General features: G+C 47.3%; 1 protein-coding gene across 1 annotated transcript in view; it reads left to right on the top strand.

The window, feature by feature from the left end:
• Positions 1–16,718: 16,718 nt before the first annotated feature.
• LOC144123372 (neurotrimin-like) overlaps positions 16,719–21,330 on the top strand; it is a 135,510-nt gene continuing 130,898 nt past the window's right edge. Inside the window, exon 1 of the mRNA XM_077656215.1 lies at positions 16,719–17,437. Coding sequence (XP_077512341.1) covers positions 17,362–17,437 — 76 coding nt within the window. The 5' untranslated portion in view covers positions 16,719–17,361. The remainder of the gene's footprint in view (positions 17,438–21,330) is intronic.

A 21,330-nucleotide genomic window follows, 5' to 3' on the forward strand; every position in this document is an offset into this window, starting at 1 on the left:
TAAAAGCATGGCCCCTAATCTTCCGTGAAGATCCCTTTCCGTCTAAGCCACGGCAGTGCAGCAATTGCTGGCGATATGGCTGTAGTGCTCATTGCTGCAAGTCCACCTTGCGGTGTTGCAAATGCGGCAATGACCATCCATCAAATTTATGCTGTGATCAAAACGAGAAGTGTTGCCTTTGTGGTGGATCCCACGCTGCAAATTTCACGGATTTTCCTTCTCGAGATCATGAATTGCAAGTTCTGGACATAACCGTCCGCAAACACTGTTCGCGGCGCGAGGCAATATCAGAAATCAAATAGAGAGCTCACGGCTGTGTAGGTGTGTCAGCCCGTTCAGGAGTGACACTAGATTCGTCTATCTCTCAGGCAATAGTAACTGCTGTGGAAGCCTCTATGGCTAAGATGGTTGACAGGATAGTGTCTACTGTCACAGAGTGCATATCTAGTGCTCTGGCAACGCAGATTACCCAGGCCATGCAAATCGAAATGACTTCTGCCATTTCAGTCATGCCTTCGTTAATGACCCAACATTTCTTGCCTGCGCTATCTCAGCCCCAGGAACAAGTTACTGCTGTTTCTACACTGCCTCGGTCCACTTATTCAGATGATGCTCCAATTATTCATGATGCAGAGATGGAGGATTCGGATACGCGATCCTCAAAGGCAATGGATCCCCCATGTCTAACTTTTCTTCTCCTCATCCTCAGCCGAAATCAAAGAAGCAACAGATTGGCTTTAAGCCAAAAGGAACTATTTTGAGGCAGGCAGTTGCTGCTGCCCGGATTTCTCATCCATAGGGGTGTTCAGAGTTCTCTTGTGGAACTGTCGGTCACTTCTTTCAGATTCAACTGACTTACTGTACCGTATATCCCAACATAATCCAGACATATTTATTTTACAAGAAACTTGGCTTACGTCTGAAAAAACATTTACATTTGCAAAATTAATCATTTCGACAAGAGCTACAGTCAAGAGGAGGAGGCTTACTCATACTAGTTTCTTCTAAATTTTGTCACAGAGATAAGATTACTTTTTATTCTTCTACTATAAACTGTGAGTTATTGGCTTTAGATTTTGAGATCCGAGGGTGCTATCCCTTTTCATTAGTAAATGTTTATTTTCCTTGCGGTGTGCAGGATACCAGGCTGCTAGATCTGTAGCAGCAGCAGCGGCCTTATGCAGCAGGAGCAGCACCAGCGGCCGAAGATGATGACGCCGAAGTGCAGCCGAATTGAGCTCGCTCCTCGTGCCGGCGTCACGCGACGTTCGGCTGCATGCCATCATACGTTCTAGCATTTTCAGCCAGTAAATCAATCATTTACTTCATCGTGCCAGCCTCATACCGAACGTGCCGGCCTCATCATTTCGTTGCGTCGCTACTACCTGAGGTTGCCGCCGAAGTTCGCGACCTCCTAACTCCGCCAGCTTCGGCCCCGTTCGACACGTTGTCTTCTGAGCTCATCGAGCGAACAGCCGTCTCGGAACATCGCCGCCAGCAGCAGATCATCTCCTCCGAAGAACTGGGGCCCCACAAACCAACATGGTTGCTGCGGCGGCTCCAGCAGCTCCTGGGCGACAAGGCTGCCACCATCGACCAAGCCTTCCTGCGTGAGTTCTTCCTTTCGCGGCAGCTTGAGGTATCTCTATCAAGGCTCCGCTGCCGAATCCCACCGTTAAATTTTTATTTGCACAGGTCTGGGTTGGCGCTTAATCCCGCCTGCGTATTCTGTGGTGAGCACGAAACCGTAGACCATTTTTTGTTGTTTTGTCGCCGCGACAACATGATTAGAAGACGGTTTTCAGAGCAGCCACTACAACAGCTTGGCCTTTGAGCTGCCCAGTGATATTGTCGTTTGAAGCCACCATACTTGGGTGCAGCCACAAGTCTGTTTTTAACGCCGTACAAAATTTTTAATTAAATCGAATTGGCTAACTTGGTAACTTTTATTCAATATTATTTTTATTTTTACAATTATCATTATTATTTAACCACTCGGCTATAAACCTCAGTGTCGATCTCCTCCGTGCGTTATGCATTTCCCGTTTCATTTCGCTGACCCTTTTTGTTTACTTCTTCCTTCCTCAACATTCATATTATTTTCGTCCAGGAAATATTTATCTGAAAAACTCTCTGTCTGTGCCCCCCAATTCTTGGCCAATTCCCTCATGTGGGCATGTGCCATTGTATGAGGGTAGCAACAACAACTGTTAATCGCGAGGGGGCTGTGCTGCGGGGATGGAGCAGTGCTCTAATGAATTGGCCTGTGTTCGAAGACCACTTCGGGAGAAATCTTACATATGGGCACTGTCGATGATGTTTTGAGGTCACGTCGGTTTTCAGATCGTCTGGAGTGGACAACAACAACCGCCGGCGGTGTAGTTTTATAATAGTGGTGTTATTCGCTTTGCATGGCGCGCAATGAGTACGAAACTTTGGCAGGAAAAACGTATGGGTTGAATTCTTCCCGCCTAGTAGAGCTATCGTACAAGCGGCTAATATGGCGCATTCAAATTTCAGTTGCCGAAGTCCCATTCATTACAATGATACTGTAATATTATTCCTAATAGGACTTTGGCTTGCTTTTTTTCACAACGTGGATGAAGCATTCAGACTAACCTTCACTGTTCACAGCCTGCTTCGTGGATGGTTCCTTTTGACGCTGTTAAAACATTTTGACGGAAATTTTCTGGGCGGCTCCAGCATTCCAATAACACCTGAAAAGATTTAATAGCTTTTAAATTTCAATACCTAATTTCAGCTGATAACTATACTATTTCCAATGTAATGAATACTAGAACCAAACGCCAGAAATTCTACTCCTGCTTTACGCTGGCTTTGTGCGGCAGTTTTCTTTAAGACTCTTGGCTTACGCTTCGCGAAGCATGCTGCGAACAAATTCTTTGACAGAATTCCTGCTGCAATCGAAATGATTGCACGAGTGTTCGAGCGGTTATTTCTATCGTAGCACCAGGTAAGCCAACCTTGCAACTTTGTTTTAATACATTTCTAAAGATCTGGGAGGATGAAGTCGGCGTGGGCTTTCTGTAAGACCTGTGCCGATTTTTTGTTGTGCAACTTTCGAAATTCTCGTCCCAGTTTTTTTTGTATCGCGTTCCTTATCTGAAAAGCTCCTTTTCCTCCTCTTTTTTTCTGTCCAGATTGCCTGCTTTCACAGCGCTCTATCGTCAATGGCTCAATAAAATGCCCATTGAAAAAAATAAATATGCATTTTTGTCCTGTAAAGCTGGTTTTGTTTCAGCGTTACCCTATATGTGGGTAAGACGTCTTTTTGCAACAGATTCGTAACGAGACGCGACACTTCGAGATTGATGACATCAGCTTTAAAAGCTGCAACGGGGTCATATTGTTTTGTTATGCAGTGTGAGACATGATAGATAGCCGAACTTCAAATAGAAGGGAAAAATCACAACGAGAGCTCCTGCGCTTCAACCGGGATGATTCATTCTTTGAACCCAAAAAAGTTTGTACTTTGTTATTTCCGACACACGTATGTATGGCTGTTTGTGCCGTTTGCCGTAAAAAAAAATTCGGTAACTACTGGTGGAAAGAGCTTAAAATAAATGAAAAAGCAAGGAAGGGGTGAATGAACGCTTGAACGATTGGGTATATTTCATCTAATTCCCAGACGCACGCGCACAAAAAAAAGAGGGTTGGGAGAGGGGGAGGAGGAGGAAAGAAGACGAGTTAGAAATTGAGAAATCCATAAGCGCAGAAAAAAAGCGAAAGACAAAGAAAACATACACTGCATGGCTCGGCCGAATGACATGTTTCAATAACTGCCGTGGGCTAATTGCGTTGTTCTCGTAGACTCAAACGCGTGCGCGGAATTCCAGCCCAGCCCTGCAGCGAATATGGGAAGGAAAAAAGGAGGAAAACAAAAGAATGAAAAAATAAAAGAACCTAAGGAATTGCGCCCTTTTAGAGAACAGAGCGCCAGCACCGCTTCTATTTTATTTCTCAGCAAGGCAATTTTTCGTGCATGAAAATTAAAAAAGAAAATGAACAGCGGGAAGCGGCTCCCATTGTTCGGTTTTCCACAGACGTAGGTTCATTGTTTGTACAAGGGGCTTCCGTGCTATCTGTTGAAGAGCAAATGCGCTAAATATGCGGTAACGCCGTCTGAGGAAACAGACATAAAAGCGAAGCACACGACGGTACGTTCTAAAAGAGACCAAGCACGGGGGATTCGGGACCGTTTGTTGTTAGCGTGGTGGGAATAAAACTTAAGCCCTCTCAAGATACGCCGAAAATATAATGACGGTTCCTGATTAGTACAGTCTCTTTGTTCGTAGAAACCCAGGAATAATGCGGAGCAATAAAGAATGGTCGGTTCTTGAAAGAAAGAATCGGACAGGGAAGAAGGCAAAAGAAAAAAAAGACGTGAGAAATGGCGCGCCTTCTGCTTGCTACGAATTGCAGAAACAACACCACCGGTCTTGTTGAACGCGACCGCCGTGGCTTCTTTTTGTGTGTGTGTGTGTGTGCTGGGGCGAAATGAAACGTGCGCGTCTTTCACCGAGATAGAGGCACGCCGAGAATGCAGCGGGCCATCGTTCAGCGTTAAGCAAGTGTCCATCTTTCGCGTTAGTTACAGCGCAAACAAGAGCCAAATCGTGTGCGTACACTTGGTCGTACAGCGAATTTTCTTTCTCGCGCTGTCCTTCACAAGCGCGAGTTGCAGCGTGGAGTTATTTATTAGCGGTACTTCGCGTAGGCCTAGTAAGGAAACCCAACGTGTCCGTTGACCTGGCTAAGCGATGCTGGAATTGAGGGTTGTCATACAAGCGGCAGTATAAGCATCGCTTCTTTCAACCTGATTCCTCTTTAGGAAACCATTTGCTAATAAAAATTACGCGGCCCCCTCGAACCAAACAAATCCTGGTAATGCTCAGAGCGCTGAGCGTTAGGTGTTACGCAGAATGACGACCGGTTTTAAAAGACGTCCAGCTCTTTTTATGAAATTTTTATCATGGTTCTTGGCTTTTTAATAAGGTAGTAATTTTTCATTGGCATTTACCCAAGCACTGCCATATGGCTACAAAGAAAAGCTTTACAGCTTCCCCAGAAAACTCGCAGTTGAGAAATTTGTCCTGGACAGGCGTTCGAACCCGGAACCAGCGCTTCACCGGGAAGTCGCTCGACCAATTGAGCTCACTGGTACGACTGGCATATGGCAGGGCAAGAGCGAATCGATCACTAACAGTGAGCACAAATAACTATCTACTCAACGCGTGGAGAGTCCACTATGCACAGGACAAACATCGGTTTTACTTCGACTTGTCGGACAATTCACTCTCGCCCTGGCATATGCCAGCCGTCTCGGTTAGCTAAGTTAATTGTGTGACGGCCCCACTGAGCCTGTGGTCATCCGTTCGAATCCCGGAGCAGGACGAAATTTTCTTCTACTACAACGTTTCGGGTGAAGCTGTACAACTTTCTTTTACAGCTGCATGGCTGCGCTTTGTTGGATGCTAATGAGTAATTACTGTCTTATTACAAACCTACTCCACATTGCGGGATTCCTCTATACATTGAAACGTTCCGGGCTTTTCCGACGTTCAGCTCATTGAGGCTGTTAACTATATTGCGAGGACGGAAGTGCTGTGTGAGTTTCGATTAACAATAGGAAAATTATGCATGACAGATGAAGTCCGTTGCTGACTTTCAGTCTTTGTGAATGCTCGTAGTTCCTGTAAGTTCAGTTTACCCGCTTCGCTCTTCTAATACTCTCCTGCTCATGCGCTCACATCCAGACAGGTGTGGCTTAATAACAGGGGATCGCGATCTTTCTTGCATCTCATACTTGTGCATTTATTTTCTCTTTTCTATACTAAAATGGCGGTGGGCAGGTGTTAGTACCAAGTATATCTACCCATTTATATGTCTGAATGCGTTTTGCACAAATATATTGTTCCTGAGCAGCCGACGAAACCTCCAGGCCTATCTTTAAAATAGGAGCAAACTTCGTACATCCGCGACTGGGACGCCGATCACTGCACTGCTTTGTGTTATGCCGCAAAATCTATTCATGCTCTAAGCCGAACAGCTGAAGAGTTCGGTGATCGTCGAACAGAATGCCCGCCGCTCTCGGCCGTCTCAATTTAAAGCTTGCAGCGAACTTTCGAGATACGGCGTGCAAAGCTACTACAACATTCTGGAACAACCTAGAATCGGCCCCGCCTGGGTGCGAACAATCGAGATAAATATGGGCGCGTCTTGCATCGCAAACAAAGTGATAAAGCGGCGTGCCGGCAGCTTTGAAGAATGAAGAAAAAAACACTACAAAGGGTTGCGGTAATATGCAAGCTGGCGTCATACCACAAGGTGACATTGAACAAAAAAGGGTCAAGTGCAATGTCTGCGTGTACTGTACAAGTGTCTTTTTTCTGGCCGTTTTTCTGGGGGCACAGTGTCGAGTTGCTCTTGTACGCACGATGCACACTGAAAAAGTTCCCCCAACAGTAATTTGATAAAGTTGACCTTCATTTGGACAATAGCACTTACGGTTTCGACTTATTCCGGCGTTTTACTTCCATGCAATATCAGGTGAGTGTTGCAACCACTAACGCGAAACCAGAACACTGAACCTCAGTAGCCCATTCATGCTCAATCCTGACTGATGCGCACGTGAAAAGAGAAACTGGCTCCCATCAATGATAGTAAATGCGTGCGCTTAGCACGCCCTACTAACAACTTTCTGCAACTGCTATTCATGAGGAAAAACTAATTTCGAAGAACATTGTGAATCTGGGAGAGCTGGTGACGCACGCATAAAGTTTGTTTGAAAATGACTTTTGTTAGAGAATCATACATCTAAGATCTTGCTTATGTAATTTTTTTATAGCGACAGTGGGCATACGGACATAAAGTTTATTTACAAATACAGCTAAACACTGGACTCTCGAAGAAAGTCCAGTGACAACCAGTGGTGCTGCTCAAAAATCTATTCTACATCTGACGGACGAAAATTTGACAATTGTTAATGGCAGCCACGACGTAGCCAGCATTAATTGCTAAATGTACTGTCTTTCTCTCTCCTACTCACTCACTCACTAAATCACTCACTCCTTAACTTAGCTCTCGCTCGCTCACTCTCTTCCTCACTCCTTCGCTCGCTCACTCCCTTACTCATTCACTCCCCACTCGCTTACACAATCACTCGCTCACTCACTCATTAACTCCCCAGTCGCTCACTCGCTCACTCAATCACTCACTCATTCGCTCGCTTACTTCTTTACTCATTCACTCCCCACTGGCTCACACAATCACTCGCTCGCTCGCTATCTCAATCACTCCCTCACTAACTTATCTTCCTCTCACTCATTCAATCAGTCACTACTCACTCGCGCGCTCGCTCAATCACTCACTCATTAACTTAGCTCTCGATCGCTCACTCACTCATTCGCTCACTTACTCCCTTACTAATTCACTCCCCACTCGCTCACGCAATCATTCACTCACTCACTTATTAATTCACTCCTCCCTAACTCGCTCACTCACTCATTCACTCGCTTACTCCCTCACTCATTCACTGCACACTCGCTCACTCACTCATTAATTCACTCGCTCACTAGCTCACTCACTCACTCATTCGCTCGCTTACTCCCTTACTCAATCTCCCTACTCGCTCACACAATTATTTGCTCACTCACTCATTAATTCACTCGCTCACTAGCTCACTCACTCACTCATTCGCTCGCTTACTCCCTTACTCAATCTCCCTACTCGCTCACACAATTATTTGCTCACTCACTCATTAATTCACTCATTCGCTCATTTACTTCATTACTCATTCATTTCCCACTAGCTCACACAGTAACTCGCTCATTCAGTCATTAATTCACTCCCTACTCGCTCAATCATTCGCTTGCTTACTCACTTACTGATTCACTCCCCACTCGCTCACTCATTAATTCACTCATCACTGGCTCACTATCTCACTCACTTATTATCTTCCTCTCACCCACTCACTCATTCATTCAGTCACTCCTCACTCGCTTGCTCAATCAATCGCTCATTAACTTAGCTCTCGCTCGCTCGCTCACTCACTCACTCATTCGCTCGCTTACTCTCTTACTCATTCACTCCCCACTCGCTCACACAGTCACACGCTCATTAATTCACTCCTCGCTCGCTCACTATCTCAACCACTCACTCACTCACTAACTTACCTTCCTCTCACTCACTCATTCAGTCGCTCCTCACACGCTCGCTCAATCACTCACTCATTAACTTACCTATCGCTCGCTCGCTCACTCACTCACTCATTCGCTAGCTTACTCCCTTACTCATTTACTCCACACTCGCTTACACAATCACTCGCTCATTTACTCATTAATTCACTCCTCACTCGCTCACTCGCCTCCTATCTCAATCACTCCCTCACTAACTTATCTTTCTCTCCCTCACTCATTCATTCAGTCACTGCTCACTCGCTCGATCGCTCAATCACTCACTCATTAACTTAGCAACTTAGCTATCGCTCGCTCCCTCACTCACTCATTCGCTCACGTACTCTCATACTGATTCACTCCCCACTCGCTCGCACAATCACTTGCTCACTCACTCATTAACTTACTCCTCACTCGCTCACTCATTCGCTCGTTGACTCCCTTACTGATTGACTCCTAACATCATCATCAGCCTTACTACACCCACTGCAGGGCAAAGGCCTCTCCCATGTCTCTCCAATTAACCCTATCCTTACTCCTTACTCGCTCCCACAATCACTCGCTCACTCATTTATTAATTCACTCGCTCACTATCTCAATCACTCACTAACTTATCTTCCTCTCACTCACCCATTCAGTTAGTCACTCCTCACTCGTTCGCTCACTCAATCAATCTCTCATTTACTTAGCTCTCGCTCACTCACTGAGTAAAGTGCCCGCTTTTCACTTACTCATTCACTCCCACTCGCTCACACAATAACTCCCTCATTAATTCACTCCTCACTCGCTCACTCTCGCTCGCTTACTTCCTTACTCATTCAATCCCCACTCGCTCATACAATCACTCGCTCACTCACTCATTAATTCACTTCTCGCTCGCTCGCTCGCTCGCTATATCAATCATTCACTCACTATGTTCCTCTCACTCACTCCTTCATTCAGTCACTCCTCACTCACTCATTAACTTAGCCCTCGCTCGCTCACTCATTCATTCGCTCGCTTACTCCCTTACTCATTCATTCCCCGCTCGCTCACTCACTCACTCGTAAATTCACTCCTCACTCGCTCGCTCGCTCACTATCTCAATCATTCACTCACTAACTTATCTTCCTCTCACTGACACCTTCATTCGGCCACTCCTCACTGGCTCGCTTGCTCAATCACTCGCTCGTTAACTCAGCTCTCGCCCGCTCGCTCGCTCGCTCACTCACTCACTCACTCACTCACTCACTCACTCACTCACTCACTCACTCACTCGTTAATTCACTCCTCACTCGCTCATTATTCGCTCGCTGTCTTCCTTACTGATTCACTCCTTACTCGCTCACACAGTCACTCGCTCACTCATTTAAGTAATTCACTCCTCATTATCTCAGTCACTCAGTAACTTTTCTTCCTGTCACTCACTCATTCATTCAGACACTCCTCACTCGCTAGCTCACTCAATCAATCTCTCATTAACTTCGCTCTCGGTCACTCAATCACCCGTTTTTCACTTACTTATTCACCCCCACTCGCTCACGCAATCACTCGCTCACTCACTCATTCATTCACTCCTCACTCGCTCACTCTTTCGCTCGCTTACTCCCATACTCGTTTACTCCCTACTCGCTTATACAATCACTTGCTCATTCACTCATTAATTCACCCCTCACTCGCTCGCTCGCTTACTATCTCAATCATTCACTCAGTCACTAACTTATCTTCCTCTCACTCACTCCTTCATTCAGTTACTCTTCACTGGCTCGCTTACCTTAGCTTTCGTCCGCTCAATCACTCACTCACTCATTCGCTCGCTTACTCCCTCACTCATTCACTCCCCACTCGCTCACTCACTCACAAACTCCCTCACTCACTCACAAACTTGCTCGCTCACTCACCCACTCACTCATTCGCTCGCTTACTCCCTTACTCATTCACTCCCCACTCGCTCACTAATTCACAAACTCGCTCACTCACTCACAAACTTGCTCGCTCACTCACTCCCCTCTTGCTCACTCCCTCCCGCACGCACTCACTCACAAGGGGAGGCGCCACTCGACATTACTGCTTAGCGCCGTAATGGGTCACCTGTGTCAGTTACAAAATACATTTGCATTACTTTACAGAGGTTCCTTTGGTGGATACGAAAGACCCTGTACGACGATGGAACAACAGGTGAGTACAACAGCAGGAACTACAATAACAGTGCAGGTTTCGGGTTATTGCAATGCATGTCCAAGTATTGAACTGTAATGACGCTGACAATTCAGAGAATGTAGAACGCGAAGTACATACCAGAGAGACTGCTAGCGGCTGTGTATAGCGCAGCGGTCCGGCAGGCAGGCGTTTGTTTGTAACCAATCATTTAATGATCAGGCGCAAGCAATCAGTGCTCACTTCATAACGCTGCAAGCTGGATTATGAAAACGATGTTATTTCTTTCGACATTCACCGCTGAGCTTTTCGCGGATTCTTAGCCACTCTGCGCGGACGGCGTCGTAGAAACGAATCCGAGAAGAAGGGCAGAGAAGCAGCGTTGACCAGAAAGAGCGGAGCCGGGTGAAGGCGTGGAAGGTTGACCAACAAATGCGCAAATAATGAGACGCTCTTATAAGCGGCAGCCAATGATATATGGCCGGTGTGTACAGCCTAGAATGGAAGTCGGTCACCACGTCTAGAGAGTGGTGATTATTGTTTTATGCTTCTTATGCACTCACTCTCTTCGTCGCCGCCTCCAGGCTCTCCCCTCATTGCCATGTCTCCTCACGCTTCCTCTCTCTATCCCTCTTCTTGCTTTCCCAGCGCTGCTTTTGCCGGGAAATCTTTTGCGCCCCTTACCTTTTCTTGTCATCGTGTTCTTTGCTGTTGTCCTTATTGCTTCCCGAGGACTGGTCGCTGGGTTGACGGCGACTCGTAAATCTTGGAGGCCAGCAACGTCTTTTCTACGAGACACTTCTTTCCATTGCGAGAGGCGATCGCCCGTGACTCACGCGGGTACGGAAGGCGTTGCCGTACGGAGCAAAAGAGGAAAAGGAAAGGAAGAAGAGAAGACAAGAAATGAAGGAAGGCTAGAAAAAAATAAAAATGGTCGCCAAAGGGCCGCGCAGTTAAGGTTTGTCTAGGCCTCAAGCAACAAGCGCTCTGGCTTCAAGGAACCACGTGTCTTGGCGCAGCTCTGGAAGGGCAAGATCTTCGGAGGAGGCGGAAAAAGGAGAAATGATACAGAGGATCCCTCTCGCATGGTTTCGTGTAAAAATAGAGGAAGCAACACTGCTGGCTGCAAGAAAAACAAGGGAAACCATAGATGAAATATAGAGTGATCAAGACAAAATCCAGCTGAGGAGTCTGGTGAATTGACACGGCGGTGGTCAGCGAAGAATACTAGTAAAGCACAAACAACAACAAAAACAAAAATGAGAATGCGCATGTATTTATATGTGGGCACACGTAGAAAAAACAAGGCAAAGCCTGGACGCAATGACGTAGAGAAGCTCGCGGTGGACGTAAGCTCTGAAAGTGGGTCCGAAAATTTACGATCCGCGCGTTGTTTGTGTCTGCGACGTTGTTTCCGTTGAGAGGCGCAGCTTGGCGCCTGCCGGGCGTCGGCGTCAAGCGACGCTGGTTGGCGTCCCGCCCTTTTTTTACACGCCCGGGTCCGTCCCGCAATCAGTTTCGTATTAAGGCCGAGATTTCTAGGGCTTTTCCGCGGTATTTTCTAATATTCTCCGCCGGAGCGTAATAAACGCGAGCTCATCGGCCATCCTCCGGAGTTCGTTCACCAGTGGCTCAAGGAAGCGCCATCATTTCGAGATATATTGCTTTTATTTTCTTTCTGTGCTCTCAGCATGAGCGCTTTCCGCTTGCTCTGCTCTAAACATTTTTTTTGTTTCGAATCGTAATTAATCCTGCTGCAGGTATGGTAAACAAAACAACCTAAACACAAACAGACAAATAGGTGATCAAACGAACAGCCCCGTAATATGACTGGTAGCAAGGACACATACCATGCGACGCCCTGCCACTGTAAGCATATTAGATTAAAACGCCGCAGCTTTCAAAGAGTTTCAAGCACAGATTACATTACAAGCCCCTCCTGCTTCTTAACTATGGCACCGGTAATGCGGAAGAGTAAATACGACGGAGGATCCGTCGATTCTCATGATGGTTGTCTTACAGTACGGATTCCGGGTGAATATGGGCTACTCTGGAGACTCTCACACAGAAAAAATTTGCGCTGCTGAAATGTCTCTCAGAAAGTTGTCGTTCTGCTACTGCCACAATGTAAACACAATAATACGGTTAATATCCTCAGGGCCTGGTGCTTGCTTCGATTTGTAATTCATTCTCTTGGCCGCCTCTATAATCTAGTGTTTTTGAAGTCTTCGTATTCTAGGTTCTTGCACAAGTCAGACGTTGCAGTCGCAAACACAGGCTGAGCTTGTATAACACCCAACGTCCCAGTGTCCCTTCTCTTCGCCAGGGCGCGCTAGCGCGTACATTAGTTAGTTCGTGGGAGTCAATGTGCTATCTTCTTAATTGAGGCTAATGGCATTAGAGTAAAATTTCATGCTCTTTCCCACATAGTTTGTTGCGCACGATTGTTTCTCCTCGGAGTTCAAGTAGTCGCGGCACGAACGAGGGCATCTACAAAGGTCCCAGAAAGTGGCCGAAGGTTCTAGCTGCAACCACGTTAAAAACATACATGAGGTAACGGGTTCCTGCATGCTGAAATATCATTTGGGATTATGAAACTCGCACTAGTGCAGGGCTCTGCACTAATGTCGGCCCTAGGGTTCATCAAATAGTCTCTGCAGTCGCGCGATTTGAAGCGGCCGTATTTCGATATGGGAGAAATGTGACAAGCCTTGCGTGCCCACGTTATCCCACGTTTATTTTCACCGCAAGAGATGCGTAGTCCTCCCTGTCGTAGCATTCTCCAATGGCGTCCCTCATAGCCCAGTGGCAATGTTCAAGAGGGTTTTCAGGGTCCTTTTCACGTGTATGAATATGTTAGCAAAAAGGCTTTTTTTTGCATGTACCCTCTACCACGTTTCGGCCGTCTCAGCGTGAATCGCAGGGGCAAATTCATGCTCAGCAGCCGAACCCCACAGCCACTGACCAGGAGCGGTTAGCCTTTTGAAATAGTGATAACATTAAGGGTAGCTATTTCTCAATCGCTCACTGAAATACACAGATGTGATGAATCAATGGAATGAGCTGCTAGAAACTGCCTACGCAAAAATTTGTTGCTCACTTACCCATAGCGTGGTTGGGCTTAAAGGATGTTAGAAAAAAAGAAAGAAAAGAATGCTGTTCTCTGGATGGCGAACTCTGTTTGGCTGGTTTTCCTAAGCAGATTCTCTTTTTAAAATTTGTGAAGTAACTTGTAAAACAATTACAATTTGAAGTTATTTATTGCAGCGAGTGAACTTGTGATGCACAGTTCTCTTAAAGAGTCAAAACTCTAAGCAGTACGAAAATCAGTAATTAACGGCAAGAATAAGTAAAAAAGAAAACGTCAACAACAACAAATATGTGCGCTTTCCACTTGAATACACGAGCAGCTGAATATAAGATGCCGCACTAATTGCGAACAGGCGTGCGAACGGAGGGACTCCGTGGCACAATAAAGCGAGAAGATGCGTTCACACCCTTGGCCGCGATTCCTTGGCGGTGCACCTCAGCCGAGCTGTGCGCGTGATTCTCGCTTGCGCGAAAATAAGCGAATTAAGGAAATCATGACGAGCAGAGCATTTAAAATCGTTTAATGCGCTTAGAGTAAAACGCACTAGCCGATCACTGCACGGCGCGCCACTGAGATAGGCAAGCTGGAAGAGGACGATTCCCACGAAGCAGGAAACGAAGAGCGAGATGAAATAAGGAAAAAAAAACAGGAAATTAATTAAGCCGGGCGTTAACGCGAACGCAAGCTCTCGTCAGTCCGCGCTAAAAGCGAGAAAGTCCGCCTCTGCCCGCGCAGCGGCGAGGAAGGATTGCGAGAAGGAAGAGGGAGCAAGTGCAGCGCGCTCCGGCAGGCTCGGCAGTCAATCTGTTCATCCCGGCGTTCTTGCGGCGGCCGCTTTTACGCCAAGCACTCGCTTTTTGAGCGCGCACCAACAACAAACGCTAGCGTTTGGCTCGGCCGCAACCTCCAGCTCCGGTTCTGTTCGTCATTTTTTGGTTGTTCCAGTTTGACTTCCTTGCTTGTAGAACCACGCCCTCACGGCTGTTTCGAGTGTTTTTTTTTACTTTTTCTTCTTGTTTGGAAGACGAGGAGCTCGGTGGCTCGCTCTCTGTATGTCTGTTTGTCTTCCTCCGGAGCCCGACGCCTGCCTCTTCCAGAGAGGATCGCGACCCAACTGGTGTGGAGCAGCTAGTCCGCGCGTCGGCCATGGAATAGCAGCAGCAGCAGCAGCGGCAGCGGTGGCGGCAGAAGCTCTGGTTTGCTGTGAGCTTGGTCGGGAAATGGTTTGTAATTACGAGCTTGTCCAGGCAGAGCTAGGGGATGCCCGACTGGATGTTGCGGGCGCACGCCTCCCATCTCCTACCCCCCCCCCCCCCCCCCATATGCGGAGCGGCGGAGAGAGGGAAGGAGGGGGGTGACAACTCACAAACACACACTTTTCTTCTTTTCGCCTTTTTTCAACTTCCTTCCAGGTCTGCCCCATTTTCCCACTAGCCACGTTTTCCTTATGGGCCTGTATTTCCACAATGAACCACCCCAAAAAAATCTTTTTTTTCCGCACTCGGCGCCTTCACCACAATTTCCTCCTGTTAGTCATGCTTTCAGATACGAATTTCTTAATTCAAAAGTTTTTTATCGCTTAGAAGCCGACGGTGACATCCATCCTTCTCTCTCCTCTGAGCCGAGTTCCGCCTATTACCCAAACTCTGCTACTTAGTACACTCGAGTTCACAAGCATGTCGCGCTAAAGTCGGCTTCACCGCTGGCACGACGGCAAAGCAGCAAAGTGGTATTCAACGAAGTCATCCTTGCCTGCAAAGCAGCAGCAAGAGAAGCGGCTTGAAAGCTGGCCGACCGCCTCCTCGCCTCAGTCAAGTTCATTTCATCGCTGTCGTCGCGCGTGCACTTCCAGCGCGCCTTTGGCGGAGCGATGCTGCGCGTTTCGTAGGGAGCAGCCGTGCGGCATCTTCCGCTTAATTATCCACCCTCCTCGGCGGCCTCACAGTGTTCGCGTCGTTTAGGTTTGTTTACTCGGGCTTGACTGCACTCAGAGAACGCTAGGAAGGAAGCATGCTACTACCAAACTGCGCTTCCTGCGATGTCTGCGCGCGGATTGCCTGCCAAGCTTTTCATTGTGCGCCACGTCGCGCGGTCGTGACTTCTATAATGGGCTGAAAAGTCTTCACGACACCACGTTAAAGATTGCGGCCGCTCCGCTTTGCGTTCGCGGAACGGTGATACGCGTAGAAACATGAAACGCGGTGTTTGTCTAAACACTGTTTACGATTTTCTCGGCCAGCTCTCCAGAACGCTGAGTGCGTATCTGCTGGAGCAGTCGCAGGTTTAAGAAGCAAGTAAAAGAATGTACTAAAGGAAGGAAGAAATAACTTTAGGTACACAGGGAAAGGAAAAAGCAGGACGTTCAAATAGCCTGCGCTTTACAAACAGACTGTAACCTTGTTTAAGTGCATATATATATATAAAAATGAAAGAGTGCAGGCCAAGGTTAGAGTATAGCCGGGGAGAAAAATAGTCAATGCACAATAAAATTATCCTATCTGCCTCATGTTAGTATATTACTCCTTAAATTCACGTGTTTGAAGCAAAAACCTGCTAATCCATAGATATTGCGAGACCAATATGCATGCGTTAAAGGTATGCGGTGATGTGGCTTCAAAAACTTTAATAACAGTACAGCAAGATCAATGTATTTAATTTTCTACTGCGGAGTAGTTTCCTGAAAAGAGACTGATTACAATCATTAGCCACATTTTTTTATAGAGACATCCTTACTTCGATAACGAAAATAGGATGATCTTTCAAACTCGACTGATTTCAGTTACTAGCCACATTTTTTGTAGAGATATCTCGACTTCGACAACGAAGAGAGGATGACCTTCCCAACTCATCAGATTCAATAAAGATGCACAGACTTCTTACACAGCTGTACTGACTGAGCTCACGCAGCTGCGAACTTCAAATATTTGTTTGCTAATGAAACCACGCACAACTTCTTTTGAAAGAAAGCTATAACCCGAAAGGCAAATTCGTGCCTCAGTTTTGCATCAAGAAATGAAAATTTCAGTGCCAAAATAGATAAGGAAAATGAGATAACAGAGAACGAACAGCTTGAGACCACTGGCCGGCCGAACGTGTGCGGACACAAATGAAAGAAAGAATTCCTGGCCGGAAAGGGGAGCAGGGCCGAATTCGGGAGAGAGCGAGTGAGAGGGGGTGAAGGTGGTGCAGCAGCGTGTCTCCAAGTGGCCGGCGCCTCCCTCTGCGCACGCGTTGGTGACGTCACCGGCGGGGGAGGCGTCCCCGGCTCCGGCGCTGCTCCGGACACGCGCGTGCGAGTTTTGAAAGCGTGGTCGCGCGCGCTGATCCCGAGGGAAGCAAGCAGCGCGCCACGCAACACGGCCCGCGGCGCGCGCACACAAACTCCCGCGCCGCGCGAGAGAAAGGGCGCGCCTCTCCGAGAGCGCGCGCTTTTTCGGGAAGAAGGGACGACGCCGACGCGCGCTCGCCGCCGGTGCTCCCGCCGCCGCCAAGTGCCACGTTGTTGCGCCGCGCCGGTTCCAGGGAACATGTGAGCGCCGCCGACAGTGAACGTCGCATCATCGCAACCACTCTCTCTCTCTCGTCGTCAGTGTGTTTCGCCAAGGCCCAAATCGTTTGCCGCGCAGCACGAAGACTGCTACAAGCGTCGTCGCCGGAGCGATCGTGTCGAGGACGCGACAGCTCTGCCGTTGACACAGTGAAGGAGACAGTGCTTGCCATGTGACTAGCTTTCCTGGAGTGACTGGACAGAGCTCTTTTCCCTTGGCCGCTCGCGAGACAATCCAGCGAGACGGGCCGGGGAGCAGCTGCGGAGGTGAAAAGGAAGTAGAAACGAGAAGCCGTTTCGCGTTCGCTTGTCAGTCAGTTCAATGGACCCCATGACAGCGAAGGACGTTTTCTGACGTGCGGACCGTCGGCGAACACTTCGCTTGCTCGCGAATGATGGCTCCCAAGAACGCTGCGGACACAGGTGGCGTGCGATACAGCCTCGTCATATTGCTGGTGTTCGTAGCAGGTAAGATGGAGATCTGGCATTTTTTTTTTTTACAGCGAACGGAATGCACGTGATGCGTATGGCGAATAAGTTGATTAATGGCGTCATGCCGACGCTCAGTTATTCGCGTACAAAGTGCGTTAGTTCACGCAATATCAGCACCTTAATTAATTAGGTAATTATTGTGAATGTGCTCAACGAGAAACGTCCGTGCAATTAAAACGAAACCTGTGTCACTTAGCGTCGGACGTTTTTAAAACATCATAGCCGCTGACCGGCGCTCTCCCGTCTGGTCGCGCAGAGCGCCGCGCTCGGCAGCATTAGCCGTGCGCGCACGTATAGCAGCCGCAACGAAGGTGCCGCTGCGTCTGGAAGAAACCGTCTTGCGCCGAAAAAGGACCCGAATTTCTTTAACCGTCCGCACCATTAGGAACTCTTGGGCAAGGCTTTGCGTCGTTAGAGAACAAGCCCATTTGGACGCCCACAGAGCAAATGAAGCGAGCGGTGCGTACGTCTGTAAACCCCTGCCGCTGCGAGCTCTTTGTTTCTTCCACCTCCTTCCCTTCTTAACCATAGCTGTGGGGCACCATCGCGTGCAAGCGGGCCGCACCGCGTCCCGCACGCGCGCGTCGCTTGTGTGTATTTTAATAAACGGTTCGCTAATTGTCTTCGATTTATAGACGCACGCAGAGCGCGCGCGCTGCTTGTTGCGCGTCGGGCAGCAGCCGCCGCTTCCCCAATGGGCGTTCGGTGTTTTTCGCGAATGTTGGTAATGACCCCGCGGCGAGGTGCCGCCCTCCCTTACGGGGCGGGCGGTCTAAGCTGGAGCCGGTGCCGAAGGCAGGAAAAGGGGGAAAAAGAAAGAACACGTCCGTAATCGTCCGCCAGGCAGCGGCGGCACGGACGGACCGGCAGGCGGGAAGGAAAAGGGAGTCTTACACAATAGGAACAGGTCCCTCTCGGTCACGTTCCTGTCCCGAGGTTGTTCCTGTCGTGCACCTTCGCTTACAACCATGACTGGAGCCGAGCGCGGGCGCACTGGTTTCCTTTTCTGTGTGTCTTCGGCGCGATGGCAGCGACGGGCCGCTGGGTTATTTCTCTCATTCTTTTTCCAGCCTATCTTCGGACGTATATAGTTAATGGAGTCGTGACATACACGTGTGCGCGCAGGGGACGTCTCCTCAGCCATGCATTTTACTGAAAAATAAACCGTGAACACCTTTAGGTGATCGAAACCAGTAGAGAAATTAGGCAAAAATTACAAATATCCACTCATAGAAGCATGCTTATTGCAAGCGAGAGTTCGTTACTACAGAAAAAAAAGAGATCATCAAAATACCTGTAGGGGTGGATAAGGGATTTTATATTACGGCAGGCGGATGCGTGGTGCAATTTAATGCGGCAGGTTACGATACTGCATTCATGCCAACGTCCCGAGGCTGCAGTCTGCCGATGAGAGACGACGACCTTAGGCTTTTTAATTCTGTAGTGCCCTGCGCATCACTTGTGATATATTGCGTAAAAAGGTGAATAACCTTTATGACTGCTCGCCGAACTTTATGAATTGCAATTGACGAAAGGGTCTTTATGAAACATTTTCATTAAAGAAATGCCAAAGCGTGAGCTGCGAGAGATTCAAGAGGCCTGCTTAAGAACAAATTCTTGCGAAAGCTAACATTCATGGCAAAACAGCCCCAGCATATCTGCAGTCGAATTACTGTAGAGGTAAGTGAGCTTGTCGTTTAGAATTACACTCTTCGTGTACCGTAATATGCCTGCGAATTTGTCTGCAGTCTTAGACGTTCATAAATCCTCGAAAGGAGCTGTATTCAAGTCTTTCTCTAATTATCTTTTTTCTTAATCTCACGTTTCTTGCTCTTTTGCAATTAATGGGCCATTAGTGATGAAATCCTGGATGCTGATAACTAATAACCACTGTTCTTAGTGCATAGGAATCGCAAGACCTAATGTGCATTCTAACACGGCTGCAACAGCGGATATTCGATCTTACGACCTTCTCATCAGCAACCAAACGCCGCAACCACCGAGCCACCACTCCGAATGAGAGAGATGAGCGAGCTAAACAGAGAGAGAGAGAGAGAGAGAGAGAGAGACAGAATTTATGCGGGGCATAATAAATCAGAATGCAGTACCATGTCCAACAATTTCGAACAATAATTTTGAAAACTGATATATTGTAAGATACTTTTACGAAAATATCCAATACAATGGTCCATTCTTCTGATATATAGCAGAATCTTTGTTTTGAAGAGTTTCCATTGATTGCATCGACAATGGCACCGACGACGTTTTTGTACGATGGCAAAAACGTCAATCACAAAAAAAAAATTTCAAGACTGCCATCGGGTGATCTACTGATATATTGATTGTTATACTGAAATTTTGTATTGTATAAAAAATTGCGTTCACAAAGGGTTTCCCACTCAAAAATGGTTTTGTCCAGAATTGTTCGGTATGATTTGTTTTAGTTGCTTTCTTCGCCTCGCAAGCAGTCAGTTTTATCAGTCCCCGCCAGATTAATGTTGGTAATGTCCGAAGATGTCACGGCTGCGAGAAGTCGTATATTTTGCTTCGAGTTATGAACCCAGGCAGCCATACACAAACTTGCTATTTCGGACGTTTTATTCGCATCGACAGTAAGCGTCTAACTTTTCAGAGTATTCTGAACTTTTCCTTCCCATTGCCGTTGTGAGAATGCACCACTTTTGAGTCATGTTGCTATAACCGCACCGACCAAGCTGACTTCAATTCAAAGCTACTAGCTTTCACGAATGTAAACACTGTTTAAAAAGCGCTTTGATGTTTGTTGGTAGCATCGTTAGGCTTTTGAGACGAGGCCTGCATCAGCGAAGCTTACGAACGTGCGTTATTTGCTTGGTAAGAGAGCGGCTGAAGCTTCATACATGGAGTTCGCTACCGTAAAAGTATACATTTTTAAGCCGCTTTGCGTGCACGTGCTTGCATTCCTGGCCGAGAATTTATGAGCAGTGAGTTCCGTTTGGAGTGTTTCGCTCTAATCGAGCGCGCGAAAAGCAGTGGTTGGTTTAGTTATGTTACGTATTTATTGTTAAATTGCTGTCTATATCTGTTGCAAACAGAAGGAAGCGCTTAGCGTTAATTGCGCAGCAATTTACGAACCACGGTGCACTGCTCATATGTAGCGTTAGGACGGCTTACTGACTCAATTTTAAATAAACTAGAGTTCTGCTTTGAAGCTCTCAACTGCTCATTACGCGAAAGTTGGGCGAAGAGGCAAAATTTTAATTTATTTGCACACCAGGAAAACAGGTCACTTCCAAAGCCTAGCTATATTAGCTGAACATACATTGGCTCACATCTTCTTGCTCATTAAACTTTCGAGCGTAAGTTTACAACGGGGATCAATTTAGACTGCCAACAAAGACCCTTTGTTTACAAATCCACGAAAATTACGATAAGAGATATGTTAAATCCGGGGAACAAGGTCGACGTAATAAAGTATACAACGCCTTTATAGCTTAACAAATTCAGTAGCACGGTGCTCAGAGAACTGAATATCTATTTCAGCCCGCGCGCACACACGCACAAACACAGAGCGATATGTTTTGCAACCAGAGCTGTTAAAAGCTTCCCGAATATGCGGCGTCGGTGTTGTCGGCGTAACAAAGCAGATACAACGCATTACGTTGATTAGTTCGAATGAAGTTAAATCACGCATGACGCCGTGACATCGCGCCACTCTGATTGGCCAGAATGCAAATCACTGATTGGTTCAAACACAACGACCTGATTCTTGAGGTCATTCTGTTCCAATGGCTGGATCCATCTGTAGCCATCGAAATAAAAATGGAGGGATAAATAAACGACGATATGTGACCATGCGTGATTAGCACCCAGAGTCACTAAACACTCTG

This window comes from Amblyomma americanum, chromosome 3, assembly GCF_052857255.1.
Source record: "Amblyomma americanum isolate KBUSLIRL-KWMA chromosome 3, ASM5285725v1, whole genome shotgun sequence".
Lineage (NCBI taxonomy): Eukaryota > Metazoa > Arthropoda > Arachnida > Ixodida > Ixodidae > Amblyomma > Amblyomma americanum.